A 23,446-nucleotide genomic window follows, 5' to 3' on the forward strand; every position below is an offset into this window, starting at 1 on the left:
ATTCCTATCTTCCTTCCCTCCTTTATTTTTTGGGGGGGAGGCACATTAACATACATTAAATAAAACCCTGCTGCTGCTGCTGCTAAGTCACTTCAGTCATGTCCGACTCTGCAACCCCATAGACGGCAGTCCACGAGGCTTCACCATCCCTGGGATTCTCCAGGCAAGAACACTGGAGAGGGTTGCCATTTTCTTTTCCAATGCATGAAAGAGAAAAGGGAAAGTGAAGTCGCTCAGTCCTGTCCAACTAGTAGCGACCCCATGGACTGCAGCCTACCAGGCTCCTCTGTCCATGAGATTTTCTAGGCAAGAGTACTGGAGTGGCTTGCCATTGCCTTCTCCGAAATAAAACCCTAGAGACATGTAATTTGTATTTGTATAAGTTTCAAGCCAATTTTCAAGCCAAAGTTAACTTTTGTAGTACAATTATCCTGACTCCAGATATTTCTATTCAAAATTTAGCTTTAAGGTGACTGGATTTCTACTTCAGTATCACAGTCAGTATATAAATAACACTTTCAATAGTTGCATTTATCTCAAATCTTACCTTTAAAAATGTATCTAAAGAGCCATTTTCCATATACTCTGTCACGATCATCACCGGTTTACCTGAAAAGAGCACAGTGGTATAAACTGCTGCTTTTTTATTTTGCAGTCTTATCTAGGAAAAGTTTGCATGGTAAATCGCTTTTGTCATGTTCAGCTCTTTTGCATCCCTATAGCTCAGCAGGCTCCTCTCTCCATGAGATTCTCCAGGCAAGAATACTGGATTGCCATGCCCTCCTGCAAGGGATCTTCCCGACCCAGGGATCAAACCTATGTCTCTTGTGTCCACTGGAGTTGGCAGGCAAGTTCTTTACCAGTAGTGCCACCTTTATCTGGAAGTTTTCATTTTTGTGTGCAAATTATATATATATATATATATATATATATATATATATATATATATATATATAAAACTGTCCTCTTTGAGTAGCGAGTAAATTCCTGGCATGATGATATCAGTATATACTAAATGGGATCAGTGAGAAGACAGTATCACAAGAATGATAAAGGTTGACATTTAAGATACAGAAAAAATTTTTCAATATGAGTCCATTTATGTAGAAAATGAGTTTAAGGATGAATTTCATTTTAATAGAGGTAATGATATGAAGTGCCAAATAATAATATCCAGCAAACACATTCATCTTTCTCACAAGTTAGTTCAGTCACTCAGTCGTGTCTGACTCTGCAACCCCATGAACTGCAGCAAGCCAGGCCTCCCTGTCCATCACCAACTCCCGGAGTTTATCCAAACTCATGTCCATTGAGTCAGTGATGCCATCCAACCATCTCATCCTTTGTCGTCCCCTTCTCCTCCAGCCTTCAATCTTTCCGAACATCAGGGTCTTTTCAAATGAGTCAGCTCTTCGCATCAGGTGGACAAAGTATTGGAATTTTAGCTTCAACATCAGTCCTTCCAATGAACACCCAGGACTGATCTCCTTTAAGATGGACTGGTTGGATCTCCTTGCAGTCCAAGGGACTCTCAAGAGTCTTCTCCAACACCACTGTTCAAAGCATCAATTCTTCACCGCTCAGCTTTCTTTATAGGCCAACTCTCACATCCATACATAACCACTGGAAAAACCATAGCCTTGACTAGATGGACCTTTTTTGACAAAGTAATGTCTCTGATTTTTAATATGCTGTCTAGGTTGGTCATAACTTTCCTTCCAAGGAGTAAGCGTCTTTAAATTTCATGGCTGCAGTCACCATCTGCAGTGATTTTGGAGCCCCCAAAATAAAGTCTGCCACTGTTTCCACTGTTGCCCCATCTATTTGCCATGAAGTGGTGGGACCAGATGCCATGATCTTAGTTTTCTGCATGTTGAGTTTTAAGCCAACTTTTTCAGTCTCCTCTTTCACTTTCATCAAGAGGCTCTTTAGTTCTTCACTTTCTGCATAAGGGTGGTGTTATCTGCATATCTGAGGTTATTGATATTTCTCCTGGCAGTCTTTATTCCAGCTTTTGCTTCTTCCAGCCCAGTGTTTCTCATGATGTGCTCTGCATATAAGTTAAATAAGCAGGGTGACAATATAAACCCTTGACATACTCCTTTTCCTATTTGGAACTAGTCTGCTGTTCCATGTCCAGTTCTAACTGTTGCTTCCTGACCTGCATACAGGTTTCTCCAGAGTTCTAAATAAAAACTCTCATCCAGTCTACTGCTCTACTGATGATCCCTGTAATATATGTTGCATTTTCCCCACTTTATTTCCATGTTCTTGCAATACTTTTACTTATGGCTACCTCTCTTTTCCCTCTATGCCACACACCTACAATCTCTATCAATCCGAATTTTTCCATCCTTCAGAACGCTGTTCTAGTTCCTCTTGCTATCTGGAAACATCTCTTGTAATCATTGTTCTGATGGATGAGGTCCTCCTTTATTCACATCTGATATGAAACTGTAGCTGGACAGACTCTGAAGCCACACTGCTTGACTTTGTATCCCAGATATATCAATTACTATCATATGATCTTAGGCAAATCAATTCTTATCTCTGTAACTCAGTTTTCTCATCTCTAAAATGGGGACACTAATGGCACCTGCCTCACAGAGTTATTGTGAGTATCTCCCAAGTTATATTGCTATCCAATATGTGCCCATCGCTTAGAATTTAAATTTACTATATATCATTATTTTATAAACTTTATCAACTTTGTGCATAAATGTCATTGCTAGATGTAATTTAACCAAGAGAATAGATCATATTTTACCATCATAAAATTATGACATTTTATGTGTAATATGTCTGTGATATAAGATGAAAAATATTAGATCAAAAATATTTGCTCTATGAAAAAATACCTAAAACAAAGTTGTTAGTTTTATTACTACACAGTAACCTCACTATATTTTAAAACATGCCCCTTTATTCTTTAATAAATGTATACTACATACAATTTTAGTGCTAAATTAAACTGAGGTAAGTGGAAAAAGATCTTATGGTAGAAAAATTCTATCTTATATGTCTATTAGTTAATTTTTTATATAATAAGGGAAATGGGGCCTATCAATTATGAAATGCACTATAATTAACTTAATGGCATTCTCCAGAAAGGTACCTGTATTTTACTTGAGAAGTGATTAATTCAGGTCATAGAATTAGAACTTTTAAATTTATTCAATCAACGTTACCTTGAAGTACAAACAGATATAAAAAGATGCTGCTGCTGCTAAGTCGCTTCAGTCTTGTCCGACTCTGGTCGACCCCACAGATGACCTCCTACCAGGATCCCCCGTCCCTGGGATTCTCCAGGCAAGAACACTGGAGTGGGTTGTCATTTCTTTCTCCAATGCATGAAAGTGAAAAGTGAAAGTGAAGTCGCTCAGTCATGTCCGACTCTTAGCGACCTCATGGACTGCAGCCTACCAGGCTCCTCCATCCATTGGATTTTCCAGGCAAGAGTACTGGAGTGGGGTGCCATTGCCTTCTCCAATAAAAAGATAATTACATACAAAAAAGAAACAACTAGGAAGAAAAAGGAGTTTTCATTCCAAAATCACTTAAAACTCACTATTTAGTATAATAATATGTGTGAGTACTAAGTCACTTCAGTCGTATCTCACTTCCTGTGACACTATGGACTGTGGCCTGTCAGGCTCCTATGTCCATGGGATTCTCCAGGCAGCGATACTGGAGTGGGTTGCTGTGCCCTCCTCCAGGATATCTTCCCAACCTTGGGATCGAACCCATTTCTCCTGCATTGCAGGCAGTTTCTTTACCACTGAGCCACCAGTAGTTCAGTCTAATTTCTCACTCAGATAATTATCTTCTATTAAAACACTTTAGAATATTATTCTTTGAATGGAATGTGACAAGTAATACTATAAAGCATATTGATTTCTCTCCTCCTCTTTAAAGTTTGTAAAAGTTATAAAAAAAAGTTTGTCTAAAATAATTTATCATATATTTGTAGTATACCTATGTTAGGTAAAACATCCCATATATAGAAAGCATGTAATAGAGATGTCATTTGACTTGAACTTTGAGAATGTCACCGTTGTAACAAAAGGTGAAAGGGACTCCAGGAAGAAGAGGTAGCCTGTGTCTTATGAAAGAGCTCGTCAACTTCAAATATGGCTAGAGGCCTGGATTTTCCTTTATAATTCAGGAAGCGACAGGAGATGAGTTGGGGAACACTGATTTTTAAAATGACTGGAAATACCAGAAGAAAAAAAAAAAGTGACTCATGTTGTATTTGTAAATGGCCATGGATTATTGTAATCTAAGTTATGAATTGAGATATGCTCCCAGATTCAGTTCAGTTCAGCTTAAGTTGCTTAGTCATGTCTGACTCTTCGTGACCCCATGGACTACAGCACGCCAGGCCTCCCTGTCCATCACCAACTCCTGGAGTCTACTCAAACTCATCTCGATTGAGTCGGTGATGCCATCCAACCATCTCATCCTTTGTCGTCCCCTTTTCCTCCTGCCTTCAATCTTTCCCAGAATCAAGGTCTTTTCAAATGAGTCAGTTCTTTGCTCCCAGATTAACTTCATTTTAATGACTTTGCCACACCCATTCAATGGACCTCAGACAAACTATTAAATAGACAAAATTCTGCTTTGGATCCTTTGGTCTCATTCTTATATCCTAGGGCTTATTTCTGACTTTCATTAATGTTGAAACCCCTTTTCTTTCAAAAGTCCAGAATTAATTAATAACTGTTTTGGCACAGGGACCTACATGTCCAAAGTGCCACCAGCCACAACGCTGGAATATTGAAACATCCTGCTATACCAGACATCACTCCTTCATCTGTCTGATTTCAGGAATTCAGAAGTACTCGAAGATGAAGCCGAGTAGGCATACAAAAGGGACATGCAGGTAACTGTGGCTTCAGCTTTTTATCAAACAGTATGGAAGTATTTAAAAAAAATGATAGGTATTAGCACCAAAGAGTGTGTACTTACTGAACACCAGCTCTGATCAAACTAGAAAAAGGTCTACATTTTCAGGAATCCCCCTGTGTTTCCAGGAATCTGCCCTGTGAAGCTCTTTGACTTTCATTTACAGAAATCCACTGAGGGAGTTGTCAGAGTTTAATTGGAATGGAAGAACTGAATTCCAGCAGATATCCAGGGGATATAGTCAAAGCTTTCCTTCATCAGCACCTCTCAGTCCCTACCATGTGAGCAGATGCCTTGTCCATCAAAGTGAAGACTTTGTCGATATCTACCTTTACCTCCTCTACCCCAAGTCTTTTATGATTACAGTACCTCCCCTATATTACTACTGCACAACCTTCAGTTTCCTTCTGTTCCCTTTTTCTAGAATTTCTTCTTTGCATCTATCCTCTAATCTTTTATACTCTCTTCTTACAGTTATGGGTTAGTGTAAATATTTATTACTGCTCTCCCAAGGTCTCCTGAGCAGGAGTTGGATAAATCCCTATGTAAAAAATCTCTTTCTTAGGCAAATTTGTTCCTTAAATTCAACCCAAGTTCACTGAGCTTAGATGAAAGAATTCACAATCTAAAGAGAAAGAACTGATTATAAAACTTACTGTTATTAAATAGTATATATTTGGAAACAAAAATATGGTTATTTTTTTAGGGAGATAGGCACCTGGTTTCTCTCCTATAAGGTTTTTCTGGGGTTTATCACCTAATTTTAAAAGTCAGATACATTATTTATGAGAGTGTAGGTTGTATTTTCAGTAGCAAAAAAGTTATTTGAAAAATATGATAGGGACCTAAAATGCCTTTCATATTTTAGAAAATGCTGCTGCTGCTGCTAAGTCACTTCAGTTGTGTCCAACTCTGTGCGACCCCATAGACGGCAGCCTACCAGGCTCCGCAGTCCCTGGGATTCTTCAGGAAAGAACACTAGAGTGGGCTGCCATTTCCTCCAATGCATGAAAGTCAAAAGTGAAAGTGAAGTCGCTCAGTTGTGTCCGACTTTTCGTGACCCCATGGACTGCAGCCTAGCAGGCTCCACCGTCCAGGGGATTCTCCAGGCAAGAGTACTGGAGTGGGTTGCCATTGCCTTCTCCATCAGGCAATGGGGGAAAAGCAATAAAAATGCATATTTGCAAATGAGCATGACCTTCTTTTGTTGACAAGAATAAGAAAATTCACAATCCATCTGATTATTTTTTATGCTTGAGCCATTTTAATGATAATTATATTTAGTTTGGCTTATGTTTTGTCTCAGTTCCTGTTAGCCTGCAAAAATGACATAGCAATAATTAATGTGGCTTACTCTAACCACTGTAAACTCAATAAAATGGTCTAAATCATTTTCCATTATCCAGCTGAAGTACAGACAAAGAGTAGATTTGCCAATAATTTTGAAAGCATATTATAAAAAATCAATATAAAAAGAGCTCATAAAGCACGTTAAAACATGATTTTAATCTGAGAGTGGAGTTTTTATATTACTTTATGTTATTTACTAAGGACCCAGTTCAGGTAGAGTCTAAGTAGTAATAGAAACAGATTATTTGAAGAATTTGCCTAGGTCATATTTTATCATTTTGTATTGACAATCATAAAACAATATAGTTTATTGACCTATTGAGTACCCACTTCTTACAAGTCATGATGTTAATTTTAACTGTCATTAAGATTGTCTAACACTGATATTACAAATGACTCTTTTCAGAGAGAAAAGTGTGGCTTAAAAAGATTCAATATATTACCTGAGTTGATTAGTGCAAGTTATAAAAAACAAAGCTAGGAATCAAATTCATGTCTACCTGACTACGAAAGCTGTTTTTCTTCCCTCCACACTATGATGCCTATAATTTCCAAATTTATTTTAAATTTCATTTTAAAACTTAAAAGATAGTCTTTTGTGTTATATTAAGTTTGATAATAATGACTGTGCCACACCAACTGACTCATGCATTAATGGTAGATCTGGTGGGAATTCAGTTGCTCTCAATAAATAACATATTCTTACGATCATTACTTATGGATGCTCCAAGCATTCGGAAGTGTTCAATAGTGAAGTGGATAGGTCTTGGGTTTTATAATACTTATGAAGTGAAGTCGGTCAGTCATGTCCAACTCTCTGCAGCCCTATGGACTGTATCCCACCAGGATCTTCTATCCATGGAATTTTCCCGGCAAGAGTACTGGAGTGGGTTTCCTTCTCCAGGGGATCTTTCTGACCCAGGGATCAAATCCAGGTCTCCTGCATTGCAGGCAGACGCTTTACCGTCTGAGCCACTAGGGACTTATGTGAAGAATCTAAAGTGTTCAAATCCATAGAAAAATAAAGCAGAATGGTGGCTGTCACTGCCTTGGGAGGGGAAATGAGGGATTTCTGTTTCATGGGTATGTAGTTTCAGTTATGTGAGACAAGAAGTTTCTAGAGATTAGCCATACCACATTGTGCTTACAATGAACAAAACTGTACTATGCAATCTGCACCTAAAATTTTAATAGGGTAGATATCATGATATGTGGGTTTCTCTTGCCACAATAAAACAAAACTTCATCTGCTTCCTTACTGAAGTTTTTTTGTTGCTCATGTCCAACAAAATTCAAGAAAGGAGAGAACACATCATTCCTGGTAAAGTAGTCTCTTTTCATAAGCTATCTCAAAATTAGGTTAAATGAACTTTGAAAATGTTGACTTAACCCTTGTTTTTCAGAGCATGGCCCTTGACAAGTGGCATATCTATCACCCAAGAGAGAGCTTGTTAGAAATACAAAATCTCAGAGCCCAAACCAATCTATGTAAACAGATTCTGCATTCTAGCAATATCTTCAGAGGCACATTATATTTTGAGAAACACTGAAATAGGACATATCACAAGAGTTGTAGCTAAATCTGGGCTTATTCTTTTATTTGTATTGATACCAACCTGCTTTTCTGAAACCATGAGTGCATCAGGAAACACATGGTACCACTTAAGGATATAAGGGAGCATTTAATTTAGAACCATCATAATTCACTGGAAAACAGCTGTCACTTGGCTTCTCTCAGAAACATTTTACAAGATTTGTAAATAACTAAAAGTAAGCCTATGCTTATAGTGGCACAGTTGGTAAAGAATCTGCCTGCAATGCAAAAGACAGAGGTTCAATCCCTGGGTAGGGAAAGTCCTCTGGAGAAGGAAATAGCAACACACTCCAGTATTATTGCATGGAAATCCCATGGACAGAGGATCCTGATGGGCTACAATCCATGGGGTGGCAAAGAGTCAGACACGACTGAGTGTCTGAGCATATTATTATATTTATATATCTGTAGTTTTATTTTGCTATGTCATTCTATATATTTGGCTGGTATTCCATTTAGTGCATTAATACTTGAAGTTTCTTGAAATTACTTTTATTTTTATTCCAAGGGAAGCTTTGAATAACAAATATCATGATTCAATTATTAACGGTCAACCAGAAATGGGATCTTGTGCTTCTAGTATGAATAGATAATGTTTATTAAGCAGTGGAGTGGGAAGGGAGGAAATCGTATGGGGCAATCAGAACTTAGCATGGCACTGAGATTATTTTAATTCCACTTACAAAATTATGCAATTTTAATTTGGGGAAAGATCATAAAATCAAAAACCTCTATACCTTACCTGAGATGGAGCATGGAAAAGCTAAATGTTTCTATTAAGTAGAAATTTCAAGCTTTCCAAAATATCTTCTTTTATTTCAGATTGTTTACATTGATATAAACTTTTTCATTAGCTGCTCATTTATCAAGTTAAAAATGAATTAGAACTTCTCTAACATCAGTGAAGGTGGATAATTACTGGTGAACTCAGAGATTATCAACTTTGCACAGGAGCTGAGGAATCTAAGAATTAAAATTGTGACAGCTTTCTTTTATTAATAATGAAATTGACTTTAAATCACAAGGTTTGATTTACTAATAGTCAATCTTTGAGCCAGTAAATCTCTCTTTCTACAGGTATCTATCTTTCTGGTCAGTAAGATTTAAATTTTATCAGAGACAGCACTTGGAGAAAGAAATGGCAACCCACTCCAGTATTCTTGCCTGGAGAATCCTAGGGACAGAGGAGCCTGGTGGGCTGTCGTCTGTGGGGTGGCACAGAGTCGGACACAACTGAAGCGACTTAGCAGCAGCAGCAGCAGCAGAGACAGCACTTGTAAATATCTAATAAATATTTTGCTTATTTATTATACGTCTCTCTGTGCCCTCATAATGCAAAACAAGTATCTGGGGGCAGCGCATTGTAGAAAGAAGAACCTGCAAGGCTTGAATGGAACTTGCAATGAATGTTCATGAAAGGACAGAGAATGAATGAGAGGAGTCTGGTAAGAGCTTAACTTGAAGATGTAATAGAAGAATAGATGTCCGGCATCTATTCTACTTCAGTGTTAAATTTTTTTATTTCCATCATGGTTTATGATAAAGACTCATAGAATTGTTTCCTTTTGTGAAATGGAAGATGTAAAATCAAAGCATGCTCATACTGCAAACATCTTCATTTATACTTTGAGTCCAATCTTATACAACTGAATGCTTATAAGCCTCTAGAAAGTAACTTGTCCTCAACGGAACTACTGATTACCAACCACAGTCTTGCTCCTTCTGCAGTTTTCCCTGTAAATGGCAATTCCTTTCTTTAAGAAACTCAGGACAACAGTAATTTAAAATTACCATCCACTCTTCTCTTTATCTCACATTCCACATCTAATTCACAAGAAGCTTTCCTGTGACTGCCTTCAAAACATCTATAGAATTCAACTACTACTCACCATCTTGTCAGATTACTACCCTGATCTAACCCTAATGAGATGTGAATGACAGTAGTCTCCTCACTCTCTTTCCATTTCAGCACTGACTTCTACCATCTTTATTCAACACAGCATCCTGACTAATCCTACTAATGTAGAAATAAGATTCCATCACATCTTGGCTCCGAAGCTTAGATTAAGAGACAGTCTTTGCAGGGACCAAAGTGTTCACACACCATCTAAGCTCCTATTACATCTTCAAATTAAGCTCTTACCAGACTCCTCTCATTCATTCCATTGTAGCAACCTTGGCCCTGTGGTCTGTTGAGCATTCTATGCAAGTTCCATTCAAGACTTGCAGGTCCTTTTTTCTACACTACACTGTCCTCAGATATCTGTAAGGCCCACACCTTCAATTTATTCAAGCATTATTAGACAGATCTTTCTCTGAAATAGAAACCAACAACTCTCAATAGAAACAATCCATAATTTCCTAACTTAGCACTACTTTTTTCATTTAATGTATTGTAAATGTATTTGTTCAATTAGTTTCTATCTCCCCAACTCAAAGGTAAGCTCCATAAAGGCAGGAAATCAGTTTGTTTAATCTCCACTGTATCCTACTGATTAATAAGGATAGACATTTAGTAGGTGATGAATTAATAACTTTTGAATAAATAAATGTTTCTTGTCACGTGTATAGCAAATAATGATATATGAAGTTAGTAATGTACACTGTTTAAGAGTTTGGATTTTGGAGTCATATAGAATCATTTATAAATCTGGTATTGTCCTGTGCTATATTTATGATATCAGATAAAGTATTTAACCTCTTAAAGGTTAAATTCTCCTATCTGTAAGTTGAGAACAAATATTATCTTCAGGATAGCATTGTTGTGCACATTAAAGGAGACAATATGTAAAAAGTATTAAAATATCACATTCTTAAAGTAATGTTAATGATCAGTAGTGGCTATATCCTTGGATTGAAAAGATCCCCTGGAGAATGAAATGGAATCCCACTCCAGTATTCTTCCCTGGGAAATTCCTCTGGGACAGAGGAGCCTGGGGGGCTACAGTCCATGAGGTCTCTGAAGAGTCAGACAAGACTTAGCAGCTAAACATCCTTTACTCTGAATCTATGTGTGTCTTTAGCTCTGAAATATATGTGTGTGTAGTGGTTATAACTGCTATATGCAAGGTCTTGTGAAAAGATCCTCATGCACTTTCCTTTGTATGCCTTTTTTCCTAAAACACTCATGCTTTTATAGAACAAAGTTATTTAAATTAAAATATAAAATTTATATCACTTTAACTCATTTAAAGTTTTTAGATAACTGCAATTTAGTCATTGAGTCATTTAATATTATTATTCATTTATTAAAACTTATTTTATTTATTTATTTTTGGTTGTGCTGGGATTTGTTTCTGCGCAGGTTTTTCTCTAATTGGATTCTCAGTGAGTGGTGATTACTCTCTAATTGCGTTGTATGAGCTTCTCATTTCAGTGGCTTTTCTTGTTGTGGACAGGCTCTAGGATACACAGTTTCAGCCTAGCTCCTAGGCTCTAGAGCACAGATTAGTAGTTGTGCCACATGGGCTTAGTTGTCCCGTGGCATGTGGGATCATCTCAGATCAAGGATTGAACTCATATCTCCTGCATTGGCAGACAGATTCTTTAGCACTGAGCCATCAGGGAAGCCTAATTAATCCTGTCTTTTTGAAAAAAGGGTTAAGATTACCTAATGTGTCTGGTCCTATGACAGACACTAGAGGCACTGTAAACACATATCAATTTCAAGAAGTTCATCATATAGTAGGATAATATATGTATAGAGAGATAATTATGATATAATGGGCAGCAGATAAATGCAACTAGAATTTGTAAGATTATCTCTGGCTGAGAATTCATTCATTCAACAAATACATGGAATCCTACATGTGCTGAGTATTGATCTAGAAGCAGGTGCATGTGTGCTCAGTTGCTCAGCTGTCCAACTCTTTCCCACCCTATAGACTGTAGCCTGCCATGCTCCTCTGTCCATATCATTTTTCAGGCAAGAATACTGGAGTGGGTTGCCATTTCTTCCTCCAGTATATCTTTCCAACCCAGGGACTGAAATTGCATCTCCTTCATTGCAGGTGGATTCTTTATTTACTGAGCCATTGGGGAAGCCCTGATCTAGCAACCTAGAGATGAGCAAAATAAGACAAATGTAGAGCTCGCATACTTTCTTTTATTCAGCTATTCAACATTATTGAGTAGCTTACTTTATGCAAGGGAGACAGTGAGGAGAGAAGGAAAAATTAAGGTAAATCATGCTAGTCTCATGGAGAATGTCATATTTGAATAATCTTGAAGGTCAAGCAGAACTGAGGAAAATGGAGAGGACATTCTAGGGTGGAATGAAGTATAACCAAGGGTAAGAACAAGAACTAGGTAGAGATTTCCGGAAAAGAAACAGTGCAATATGGAGATATGACCAAATTATATCAAGTATCAAAATATATGTATTCTGCTAGATTTGTTTGCTCCTGGTGATGAAGCAGGAGAGAAAAGTGATTTTGTAAAATGTATGGAATGGACTAATGTCCATTGGAAAATACCAAAATGGCAAGACTAGTTTGAAGACTACTGGAATAGCTCTGGGCAATATATAATAAGGGCCTATAAAATTAAATGGACTTTATAGGATAGAAAATACTATATTTGAAAGATAATTACAAATTAATATAATAAGTCAGAATTGTCTCACAATTTAAACAATTAATTGTCATTGAATGTGCTGTCTCCTCAGACACAGAAAGAAAAATAGGGAGACATTTCTTTCGTTATTCTCTAGCATTTTGCTTAAATTTATTAATTTTATAGGAGAACTAAAATATAACTGGCTACCCTGGTGGCTCAGACGTTACAGAATCTGCCTCCAATGTAGGTGACTGGGGTTGACGGCTGGGTCGGGAAGATCCCCCAATGGCAGGCAACCTACTCCAGTATTCTTGCCTGAAGAATTTCATGGACAGCCAGGCTACAGTTCATGGGATCACAGAGTCGGACATGATGGAGCAACTAACTCACACACAAACACACACACACACACACACAATATAACTGTGAATAATTCTAAGACTTAATTGAAATATTTATTTATTCAATTTTGAAAATATTTCCATGGGTGAGAAAAATAAATCTTAGAGAATCAAGAATGCTACAGTGGATAGATTATAATTTCCCTCTTAAATTTTGTTTCCTGAATCTATTTAAATAGTAAAACCTAGCTCCATGTACATTGTATTAAAGCATCTTGCATTGCGAATGAGTCAATTAAGCCAGGAACTGTGGGTTTTTACATCATTTGTCATAAAGCCTCTGTAGAATATATATCTGTTTATGATGTGGTCTGTTTAACAACAAATCACAGAAGGGATCTGAATGAGGGCCCATGTTTCTGGCAGGTGGGGTAGTGATACAGGAAAGGTTTGTGATGGCACCACCCTGAGCAGCGCTACTTTAGGCTCCCCACCTCTGCTTCAATCAGAAAAATCACAAGATTTAGTTGCACTTATGTCTCATTATCTGTGTGCTGCAGGTTGAGAATAATTGCTGAATAAATTAGCATCAGATCAGAGAGCATGAAATTAAGGACACAAATAAAGTGAGTTGCAACATGGTAAATTAAAAACAAGTTGAAGACTTCCTAGGTTGAACATCAAGAGCTACATTTATTAAGGGGAAACAGTTTCAACTCACATAGAACAAATAAGACAAAGAAATATTTTAAATATTTACATTTTGCTTTACACATATGTGTAGCTTCATGGCAGCAACATCAAAGAGAATACTTGATTAGAAGTTTTGAAATGTTAAGTCTGTATTTTCAACCAGAGTCCTGGTTTTTTAAACGAGACTACAGAATTTAAAGATGATCATTTGTTGATGATGACATTTGCTTCCAAAAACAAAGGTCTCAAATGCATATAAATATTATATGACAAATTTAGTTGTCTTACTTTGAGCAGTTTATTTGTCTTTTATTGTCTCAGCCAGGACCATTCACATAAAACAAGTTCTGTAATAAATTAAGTGTCTATAAAAGTAGGCAAATATTAGCTTGAATAATTTTTGGATCTTGTTTAGTATTATCTGAGGGTTTCCCTGATGGCTCAGATGGTAAAGAATCTGCCTGAAGTGCAGGAGACCTGGGTTCAATCCCTGGGTTGGGAAGATCCTCTGGGAAGGGAATAGCAACCCACTCCAGTATTCTTGCCTGGAGAATTCTGTGGACAGATGAGTGTGGTGGATGACAGTTTACGGGATCGCAAAGAGTCGGACACAACTGAGCGTCTAACACTATTATTATCTGATGCATTTACTTAAATAGATTAAAATAAATACTTATTCACTAATACAATTATCTTCAATTGTATTCACATACACAAACATATCTTAATTTCATCTGCATAAAATTTTTATAAGGTAGGTATGATTTTTCCTTTTGTGTGACATTGAGGCTCAAAGTTTTAAGTAAAGTGGCATGGATTGGTTCAGGTTTAGGTGTAATGGGTTTACATAAATATTTAGGATGTTTCTGCTTCTTCAAGGAGCAAATATTTTTAGCCAGGGAGTTAAAAATATATATGCAAGAGAGAAAAAAATAAATGAAAGATCTGATTAAGAGGTTTGGACAAAGTAAGGAACTCTGCAGAAATTTACAAAAATCCTTACATTAGCACAGTGTTCAAAAGAAGGAAAGATTATTTCAGGGTTAAGTGATGAGGAATTATTTTGTGGAGGTGGTGATGGAATTTGAATAAGATTTTGAAGGAACTGCAAAGGTAGTTAGGTTTCAGAGAAAGAAGCAATGTAGGTAGGGTAACATATCAATTAAAATGGATTAGTAATGACATGGATATGGAGAATTTCAGAGCACAGGAAGAGAGATAAATGGAAAAGTAATAACCATGTATTTATTAATTACCTGCTCTGTGTCATGCCCATTTAAACATTACTTGTATTAATTCAAGTCACCTTCACAACATCACTATGAGGCATTCTTATCCCATGTCATTAGTGAGTAAACTCAGGTTCTGAATGTATCACTAACTTGTGCAAAGCCACATAGTTCATGGCAGAAGCAAAATTAAAATCAGTGGATAGATCCATAGCCCATGTTCTTGACCATTATGCAGCACTGCCTTCTGTGATCATAACAGTGATCGGACACTCTTCTACCCATTACAGCTTAACTCAATACAGGGTAGATTGGCTGCCTACGTATAACCATTAGTTTTACATGTACCCTTGAGGAAGTCATGGTCAGTGTTTATTTGAGGAAGTGAAATTTAACAGTCATATCAAGGATGAAAAGAAGACATAAAATAAATCAAAGATTTTGTATACTATTATACTGTGACTGTCATTAAGAAGTATGTTTTATAATATAAAACCTTTTTTGCATAGCAAATGATTATTTAATCACTGTTAATTCCTGTTTCCACAGCATATCCCGGTATATGCTATCACTAGTGTCCTTCCAAAGTCCTTCCTCTCAGATAGAATATAGCCCCATTTAAGTTCTGATTTCATTTTACTGGCCCTGTGACACTCTCCCTCACATCACATTCTAACTTAAAATATTCCTCCCCATTCATCATAGGACATGGTTTTTGTGAAATTTTTTATTTTATTCCTTCAAAAAATATTTATTTTATTTGTCTCTCATTTGCCTCTTGCCCCTGCCCCTTACCTTGTTTTAGGCGTCAAGTGGAGGAAAGAAACACATCTAAGTTTGAAGAAACCCACATGTCTGCAGGTAATTTTATTTCTGTGTTACGTTCCTCTACAGGCATTCTTACTGGAGATGTGTATCTCTCTGATTCATAGAGAAAAACAATCTTCCAGCAAAACAGGCTGATTCAAAAGCTCTGTCAAGCATCAACATGATACTCTTAGCTAAGGTCTTTTTCTTCTGTGTTCTCATCTGTAACCTACTGGAATGAATCATGATTTGAGAATTAACTGGTAATAAATCAGATACCTTTTTTTGTTGTTGTTCTTCTTTATTGTGAAAAAGCCGTCTTTATTGCTGCTGTTGTTTTTGTTTCATTTTCCATATTTAAAAGCAAAATGGTAGAAATGGACATCCAATAAATTACATTACTTTGTAGGATAAGAACACTCATTGAACATACATTGCTGCTATGCATATTTGGCATATATCATTTAAAACTGGATTAACAGCAAATGAAAGTTGAACCAAAGTTTAAAAAAAGTTTAAAGAGTGTTCCTTGCCAAATGTTTCAGATGATTTTACAAGTGGTATGTAAGGTATGAGGAATAAGGGAAAGAAAGAGAATACATAGGAATGGCAAAGAGAAAACGGCTTAAAAGAAAATAAAGGCCTCGGTTATGTGTCACATAAATACTTTACTGGATGACTGAAAAATTATTTGAAATCCTTATATTGGAACACAACACACAACCATATTTACAAGAAATTAAGAATTTGACAGATGTGAAATTTTAGCTATTTTTGAGTAAAAACAGGACTTGCTTAAACAAAATAATTAGTCTTAAGGAATGTCCTAGTCTTCTGAGGCTATTGCTTTCTTTAGAACTATTAAAATATCTCAACCAAAAAAAGGAATAAAAGAAATACACCTGGCTATAAAGAGCCACTTAAAAGGTGGCAGGCACCTATGGTCACAGTAATCCTATTAAATGTTAAACTTCAATGCCTCAATCAAAACTTTGAAGTTAATATTTCATTAGGATAAAAAGTGAAAGATCCAAGAGGAGAAAAAAAAAGATACTTTTACTGCTTCTTTTATCTGGATACATTTTCTCTGGTGCTGAATTCATAGTAAGTGAGTTAATACATATGTTTAAAATAATAAACAGAAATTCAGGTTCACTGAAGATCACCTTTGACAAGAACCCACTGAAGTACAGTGAATATCAGAGAAACTCTTAATCAAATTATCATGCCCAGTGTTCTGTGTATTCTGAAATTAACAATAACCTAGTAGAAGAAATTCATATATTTATGATCACACAGACATGCATTGTTTGCCACTGTACTTACTTTTGGTCACGACACCCTCTAAGTGGATGATGTTAGGATGGTCAAACTGCCCCATGATACTTGCTTCCCCTAGGAAATCTCTGCGCTGTTTCTCAGTATAGTCTACTTTAAGAGTTTTAATCGCCACAGGTAATTCTCTCTTTCCTGGAAGTTTCAAACGTCCACTACAAACTTCACCAAATTCACCTTGTGATAAAGATGTAAAAAACACATAAACTCATTAAACATCTTTACTCTAAAATAGTACTCTAAAGTTCTCTTAGAATAGTAAGGTTTAGACAAAGCAAAATTAAATGGGAGTCCAAATTTCCTTGTCATTGCTGAAAGACATTAATGGTCCATAGGGAAAAAAACACCTATGGGTGATCATGAAACACCTTGGTGGTTATTAGTTTCATCTGTCTTACATATAGAAACCTTATTGGAAACATTAGAAAGAAACCAAAAGCAATTGACTGAAAACCACTTCCTTCTTCCTTTGCTTTCTACTTGAGCAATGACACTAATGAGAAAATAAGAAAAGATCATAGCAGGACAAAAAGGAAACAATCTTAATGAAGAGATGATTCATACATAAAATAATTGGATACTTGAATTTTGTAAATCTTTCTGGGCATTACAAATTACATATGTATGAAATATAATAAATAGTAGATAATAAAACACCATGTTTGAATATTTATTTTTGCTGGTTTATTTTTTTCATAAGCTAGACATTTACAGGTTTAAGTATGAGCTATGTAGAGGGTAGTAGTAAAATATGATCAATTATATACCACTTTGAAAGCAAGACAAATACAGATTAAAAACATCTTTAGTTAGATCAGAACATTGATATATTACATTCTATAATATAAACACGTTAAAAGTCCGAATTAAATACACTGTCTTACCTGCTCCAATAACTCTTTCAATGGTGATGCATGAAGCTTCTATCTCCTTGGCAAACTCATGGACAGCTTGATTGGGGTCCTCATAGGTATGTGGATCAATATAAGTTCTTACTCCTGGCAGTTTAACTGCAAAAATAAACGGGCATTAAAATAGAAGTGCTGGTGATGATGAGTGAAATTATAAACCTTATTAACGTGCAACTATGGCTTAAATCCCTAATTTCTAGAAGTGGCAGAGCTGCTAGGACAAACTCTTCTCCTCAGTTACAGGAGTCATTTGTACAACTATCTCACTTTTATAGTTGTAGAAATCTGGATTGCTGGCATGCACATGAAGTGCATATGTGAGGATATATTTGAATAAATACATCTTTCAGCAGTAATGTTCAGACAGTCAGTCTCTGAGGCAAACCAAGACACTTTTGCTTACCAAACTGAACAATGAAATGCTATTGGCTTAGTCATCGGCTTGTTCTATTATGCTTTACTTAAAACCTCATCACAGATGATTTAGTTTTTATAAAAATAATTTAAAACAAATTTTCTGGTGCTTTGGTCCTATAACACTGACATAGAAGTCAAAAGAAAAAAAAAAGAAATTCACTCTATTTTTACTGCAGGGCTTTATACAAGTCTCTCAAATTCTATGACCCTTAGTTTCATCACATTTTAAAGACTACCAATATTACCCTTAATGATATTTTTTGAGAATAAATAACATTAAACAAGATAGGACTAAAAATGGGCTCAAAAATTCTTTTATGATTTTGATATGGCAGAATGACAAAAACAAACAAGGAAAAAAATCCACTTTTTGTCATTTACTTGGCAAATCAACTCACACTGTACTCTTCATCTAAAAATGAACATATTAAAATAATAAAATTAGAACCCATTTAGGCTAATTTTTAAAGCTCATGAATAAAACTTGATTTTCTGCATTTCTTAAAAGTGTAGTCTTTTTCAAGTCATTTGAACCAAGGATGCTGTTACAGGATCTGCTCAGGGCAATTCCTGCCAAAATGCTAGAAAAAAAAAGAAAAATTTATTCATTTATTCTGGTGGTTTTATCTAATGATATATTTCTATTGACTATTGCTAGGAATTAGAATTGGCCTGGAAATACAGTTATAACAACTTTTTATAAAGCAAAAAGTTTTTGTTTTCATTATTATGAGGAGAGTTTGCTTTAAAGAACTGAAAAAAACCATTAAGCTATTGCCCAGGGTCAGCCAGCAACACCACAAGCCCAGGAATGTACCAAAACACACTTTTTAACACAATACTTTTGGTCAGTTTTTACAAATCTTTGCCTGAAAAGAAGCCAAAGTAACAATAAAGTCTCCCCTACTTTGCTTTGATTTTTTTTTTTTTTTTTAACAGTTTGCTTACTGTGCCCATTATGAAAATGCATCTTTTCCTCTTCCGGGTCTTGTTTGGCTTTGCTGTAACCACACCGCCTGGAACAGAGTAAGCCATCATTAGCCACATCTCCCAAGTGGTGAATCACATCAAGCCCAGAAGCACACAACACAATTGAAATGACTGCAATCTTAAGTGATTTTCACACCAGCAGGATGGAACACCAATACTCTTGGATGACTCGTATTTCTGCAGCCAATATCCCTTATTTCTGCCCAGATTTCACTGAGAAGTCTGAAGCTCTCCAAATCTATATTTAAACATCACTTCACCATATACCACACACCAGACACTTCTCTGTTCCCTTCCTCGTTTACTTTTTTTAACCACCTCTGAGGCCCCTGCCTTTTTCAGAGGAGCTGCCCCAATATGTCTCTGATTCAATAGTCTTCTCCTTTCAGCACCTTACATTATCATTTTTTTTTCCTCTTGTTTTGGGGTCTTTAGTTTTTCTGCTGGCTCTTTTCCCCTCACACCCACTCAGAGATCACTGTCAAGTCCGCAGGGTTTGCAAACCCTCTCAGCTCCACTCCCCAAATCTTAGTCTCTCCTGTTTTTCTCTTCTTACTAATTTTTAAGTCATTTTAAATCTGCTCTTATTACTTACAAAAAGCTTCCCCTCTAATGCTCACTGATTCATCTCTCTAAATCCAATGACTTTTTCTTAATTTTTAATCCATGATTAACTGAAATCCCTAACTACTCCTTTTCTGATATTTCTTACTGCTCTTTTCATTTATATGGACAATTCCCTATGTCCTCTGCCCAGACTTCTCTGGTTCTCTACTGTCAATCTATCCATTTCCATCAATTTAATTAATATCTCTATCCCTCTGATTTTATACTTTTGAGAGTTATATTTTTATTCCCTGTAGATTTACTTTGTAGGAATATTCCCCAGGCATTCCACTCAATAGATTTGGGGGGGCGGGAAATAAACAACAGTATCTTTCTCTTTACTTTCAATCTTGATCTGCTGCCTTCTTTTCCTCTTAATAACACTTCCATGGCCTTGGTACCTTAAGATCAAAGCCCTATGCTTGTGTACCTCACAATGAATTTGTTGCCAAATCCCAAGCATTATATAACATAAAATCTGATGGTCCATATCTTCCATCTCATTAGTTCTACCCCTTCTTCAATTAAAGCCTTGTTATTTTTCATTTGGATTACTATCAGTGCCTCTGAACTGATGCCCTTGCATTCTATAACTGATTTCCTGAACTATACTAGACATGACTGTAGCCACATTACCATAAATAAGGTACTCTTCTATTATGCTACCTCTCTCCTGAAAACATTTCAATAAAAATGTAAAGATTCCTAAGTGTAGCCTCAATGCACACTTCCTACATCATCTACAGGATACTTCTCCATGCTTCCATATGTTCCTATATACTGGTTCCTACACTTAGGATGCTCTTCTTAACAATCTAAGTCCAGTTAATCTAGTCCAATTAATCTAAGTCCAGTTCGGTTATTGGCTTCTTTATGATTTTTTCCCCCCATTACCCCTGCTTATTTCAATCTTCCTCACTATGAACCCAGTAGTTTTCAGTATTCCTCTCATGGCAAGATTCCCAGTCGACAATACAAATAGTCATTTGAGAATATTTTTTGGCTCTCTTGTTTTATTGTTAATTTCTTAAATGGCAGCAACTACTGTTCATCTATAAATTTCTGAAGTCACTTGGTACCTGGATCAGACTTGGCACCAAAAATATTTGTCACATTGATGAAATGAATAAATGAATGAGTGGATGATATTCTGATTGAGTCTATATAATGACAAGTCTTTGAGAGAGAATAGGCTGATGAATACTAAAGTACATGAACAACACTATAACATTAAAACAATTGACCAAAATAAACATATTTTAACTACTTTTAGTGAAACTCCTAAGGAGGTGAATTTATTATTCACAAACTCTTAGAAAAAAATTGCATTTATCAAGAACAAAATTTCATTTCTGCATAAAGAAAGTACAGCTGAAAAGTCAGATTGACAAAATATTTTCATTAAAAAGTTGACTGAAAACTACTATTGGATGTAAGGGAAGTGGCCAGCTGATATGCACTGAGGGACTGTTCTTGGTTTCATATTCTAAAATGTTTCTTAAATATGTGTACATTTTCATGTAAAAATAAAACCTATTGTATTCTGTATCTTTCCTAGTGTATAATTACACGTTATACAAAATAGATTACAAAACTTGTTTTTGTGCCATTTTTGATAAAAAATATAGTTATCTTAATTTTATCATGTTAAAGAACTGGCAATTTATTAGTAAATTACAGCTATCGAAATTTGAGTAAACTTGAAATAATGTGCTTAATACATATAGTGTTCTTAGGTGAGGGGCATCACACAATGGGGATCTGGTGGCCTTTCAAATTGTATTCAAAACACATAGATGCAAGACATTTTGAATCACTTCACCACAGTGAAATGGAGAGAAAAAACAAATACATGATATCATCCTGAAGTAACAGTTGATCTATTCAAGCTGATATTTAAGTTATTTTAATATTGTTTATAATTTTAGGTATTACATTCTTCTTTCCATCGATGTATGTGCCTTTACAGAAAAGGTATTGATACTGTTTTTTATTTTTAACAATATTCTACATACAATTGTGAGAAATCATCCTGAGATTTACGTTATGTAAATAACACTGACAGAAACCTTCATTAGAGGAATTCTAAAGAGACTTAAAAAGTATACAAGTTCTTGCAGTTTACATTAGAAAACAAATATCCATTCCACCTTCAACTCTCGTACGTTCGGAAAAAAATTAAACTTTGAAACTTGTATTCTCAAATAGTCTTTATCATTAAATAAGTCTCATGGATGCAAATTCCTTATATGAAAATGGAAATAAAACTTTGAATCTAACCTAAAAAATAATTTGGGAATACCTTGTTGAAGCGCAGTTAACATTTTAATACCTAGGGTGAGAGTCAGGAGGGCAATAGGAAGGAGTTATTTTTGACTATGGGCTTCTCTGGAGTTCTATAACATATACGGCTGCATGTCACATTAACATATAAAATTAAGTTCTGGAAAGCCCCAAAGCACCATTAAAACAAACCTCAACAAGACACAGCAAGTAAAAGTGCAGCTGGCAGAGATTGCACTCAAGCAGTGGTTCAGCCTACTAACAAACCATTGTAGGAAGCCTGTTCATTCAGTATCATTTTCTGTACCTTGTCTAGATACATCATTTTAATCCATCAGACACAGTCAATAAGCATGCCCTTCCATATATAAATTACAACTACCATCTTCTGGAAACTTTTTTCTTTCTGAACAGAAAAGAAACAGTTTCTTCATTTTGCTTCAATCACAATTTTAATGGATTTTGATATCATTGTGCTAAAATATCTTAATATAATTAGAGGAATTATCCTCTTCCCAATTATACATATCTTTCTTCTAGAAAATGATATTATTTTATTTTAGTACTAGAAGGGGCATGAGAAATCACATTAAATGTAGGCATAGTTTATACTTATTAAGAACTCTATTAAAAGGCATTGAGTCATGCTTCCTATATAAGTGATTTCATGGTTAATTTGGAGATCAATCTATTTTCCCCCATATCTATCCTAAAGATTTAATAATACAACCTTGATGATATTAACGTTGCTCTTAAAAACAGTCAAAACCATTAATTCTAAATTTGGATATTTGAAACTTCCATAGACATGAAATAGTAAACAATAATCTTTATGAATGAATGGAGGTACTAATGAATAATTTAGTACTCAGATGTAAATTGAGGATTAGATAATAAATTAAAGGTAGGAATGTGAAGCCCTCAAGGAGTACCAAGTGAAGAACAGAATCAGAACTTTCTAAATGACACTATTATGAACAATGAGGAGAGATGAGTGAACGAAAGAGCAAAAGGAGATTGTATATCCTTACTCCACAATAACCTCCACAAAATCAGATTTTTCTTTATTTTAGCCTACTGAAATGAACACTGAATAAACACTCTTTTCCCTTAATTCTAAATATGGTGGGGAGGAAGCAATGGTGAAAGAAGTAATGGTTCTGCATTGTGATGTTTTTGAAAGAGTGAGCATATGCCGTACCTGGCTCAGAAATGGACATGCCTACAGCTGTTCCTCTATTGTCCAGATGGATTAAGAAATGCTTTACCAGTAAAAATATTCAAAAGGAAACGTTGCAGCAAACATTAGAGTCAATATGTCTTGCTTATAGAAAAGTTCCTTGTATTGTATCCTCTTTTCAAAACACATTTCTTCATATATGGACACATTCTTGTTCTGACATAATAATGACCTCAGCCACTGCATAA

General features: G+C 35.7%; 1 protein-coding gene across 1 annotated transcript in view; it reads right to left on the minus strand.

Annotated features, from left to right (window-relative positions):
* Nucleotides 1-23,446, minus strand: part of LOC129562016 (ephrin type-A receptor 5) — a 110,623-nt gene that overhangs the window by 20,774 nt on the left and 66,403 nt on the right. The window contains exons 4-7 of the mRNA XM_088836123.1: nt 19,088-19,155; nt 17,696-17,821; nt 16,803-16,988; nt 548-609 (exon numbers count right to left, since the gene is read on the minus strand). Of these exons, the coding sequence (XP_088692249.1) occupies nt 548-609; nt 16,803-16,988; nt 17,696-17,821; nt 19,088-19,155 (442 nt within the window). The remainder of the gene's footprint in view (nt 1-547; nt 610-16,802; nt 16,989-17,695; nt 17,822-19,087; nt 19,156-23,446) is intronic.

Source organism: Moschus berezovskii, chromosome 5 (assembly GCF_049115385.1).
Source record: "Moschus berezovskii isolate FMDL1 chromosome 5, NW_MosBer_1.0, whole genome shotgun sequence".
In the NCBI taxonomy this organism is placed as follows: Eukaryota; Metazoa; Chordata; class Mammalia; order Artiodactyla; family Moschidae; genus Moschus; species Moschus berezovskii.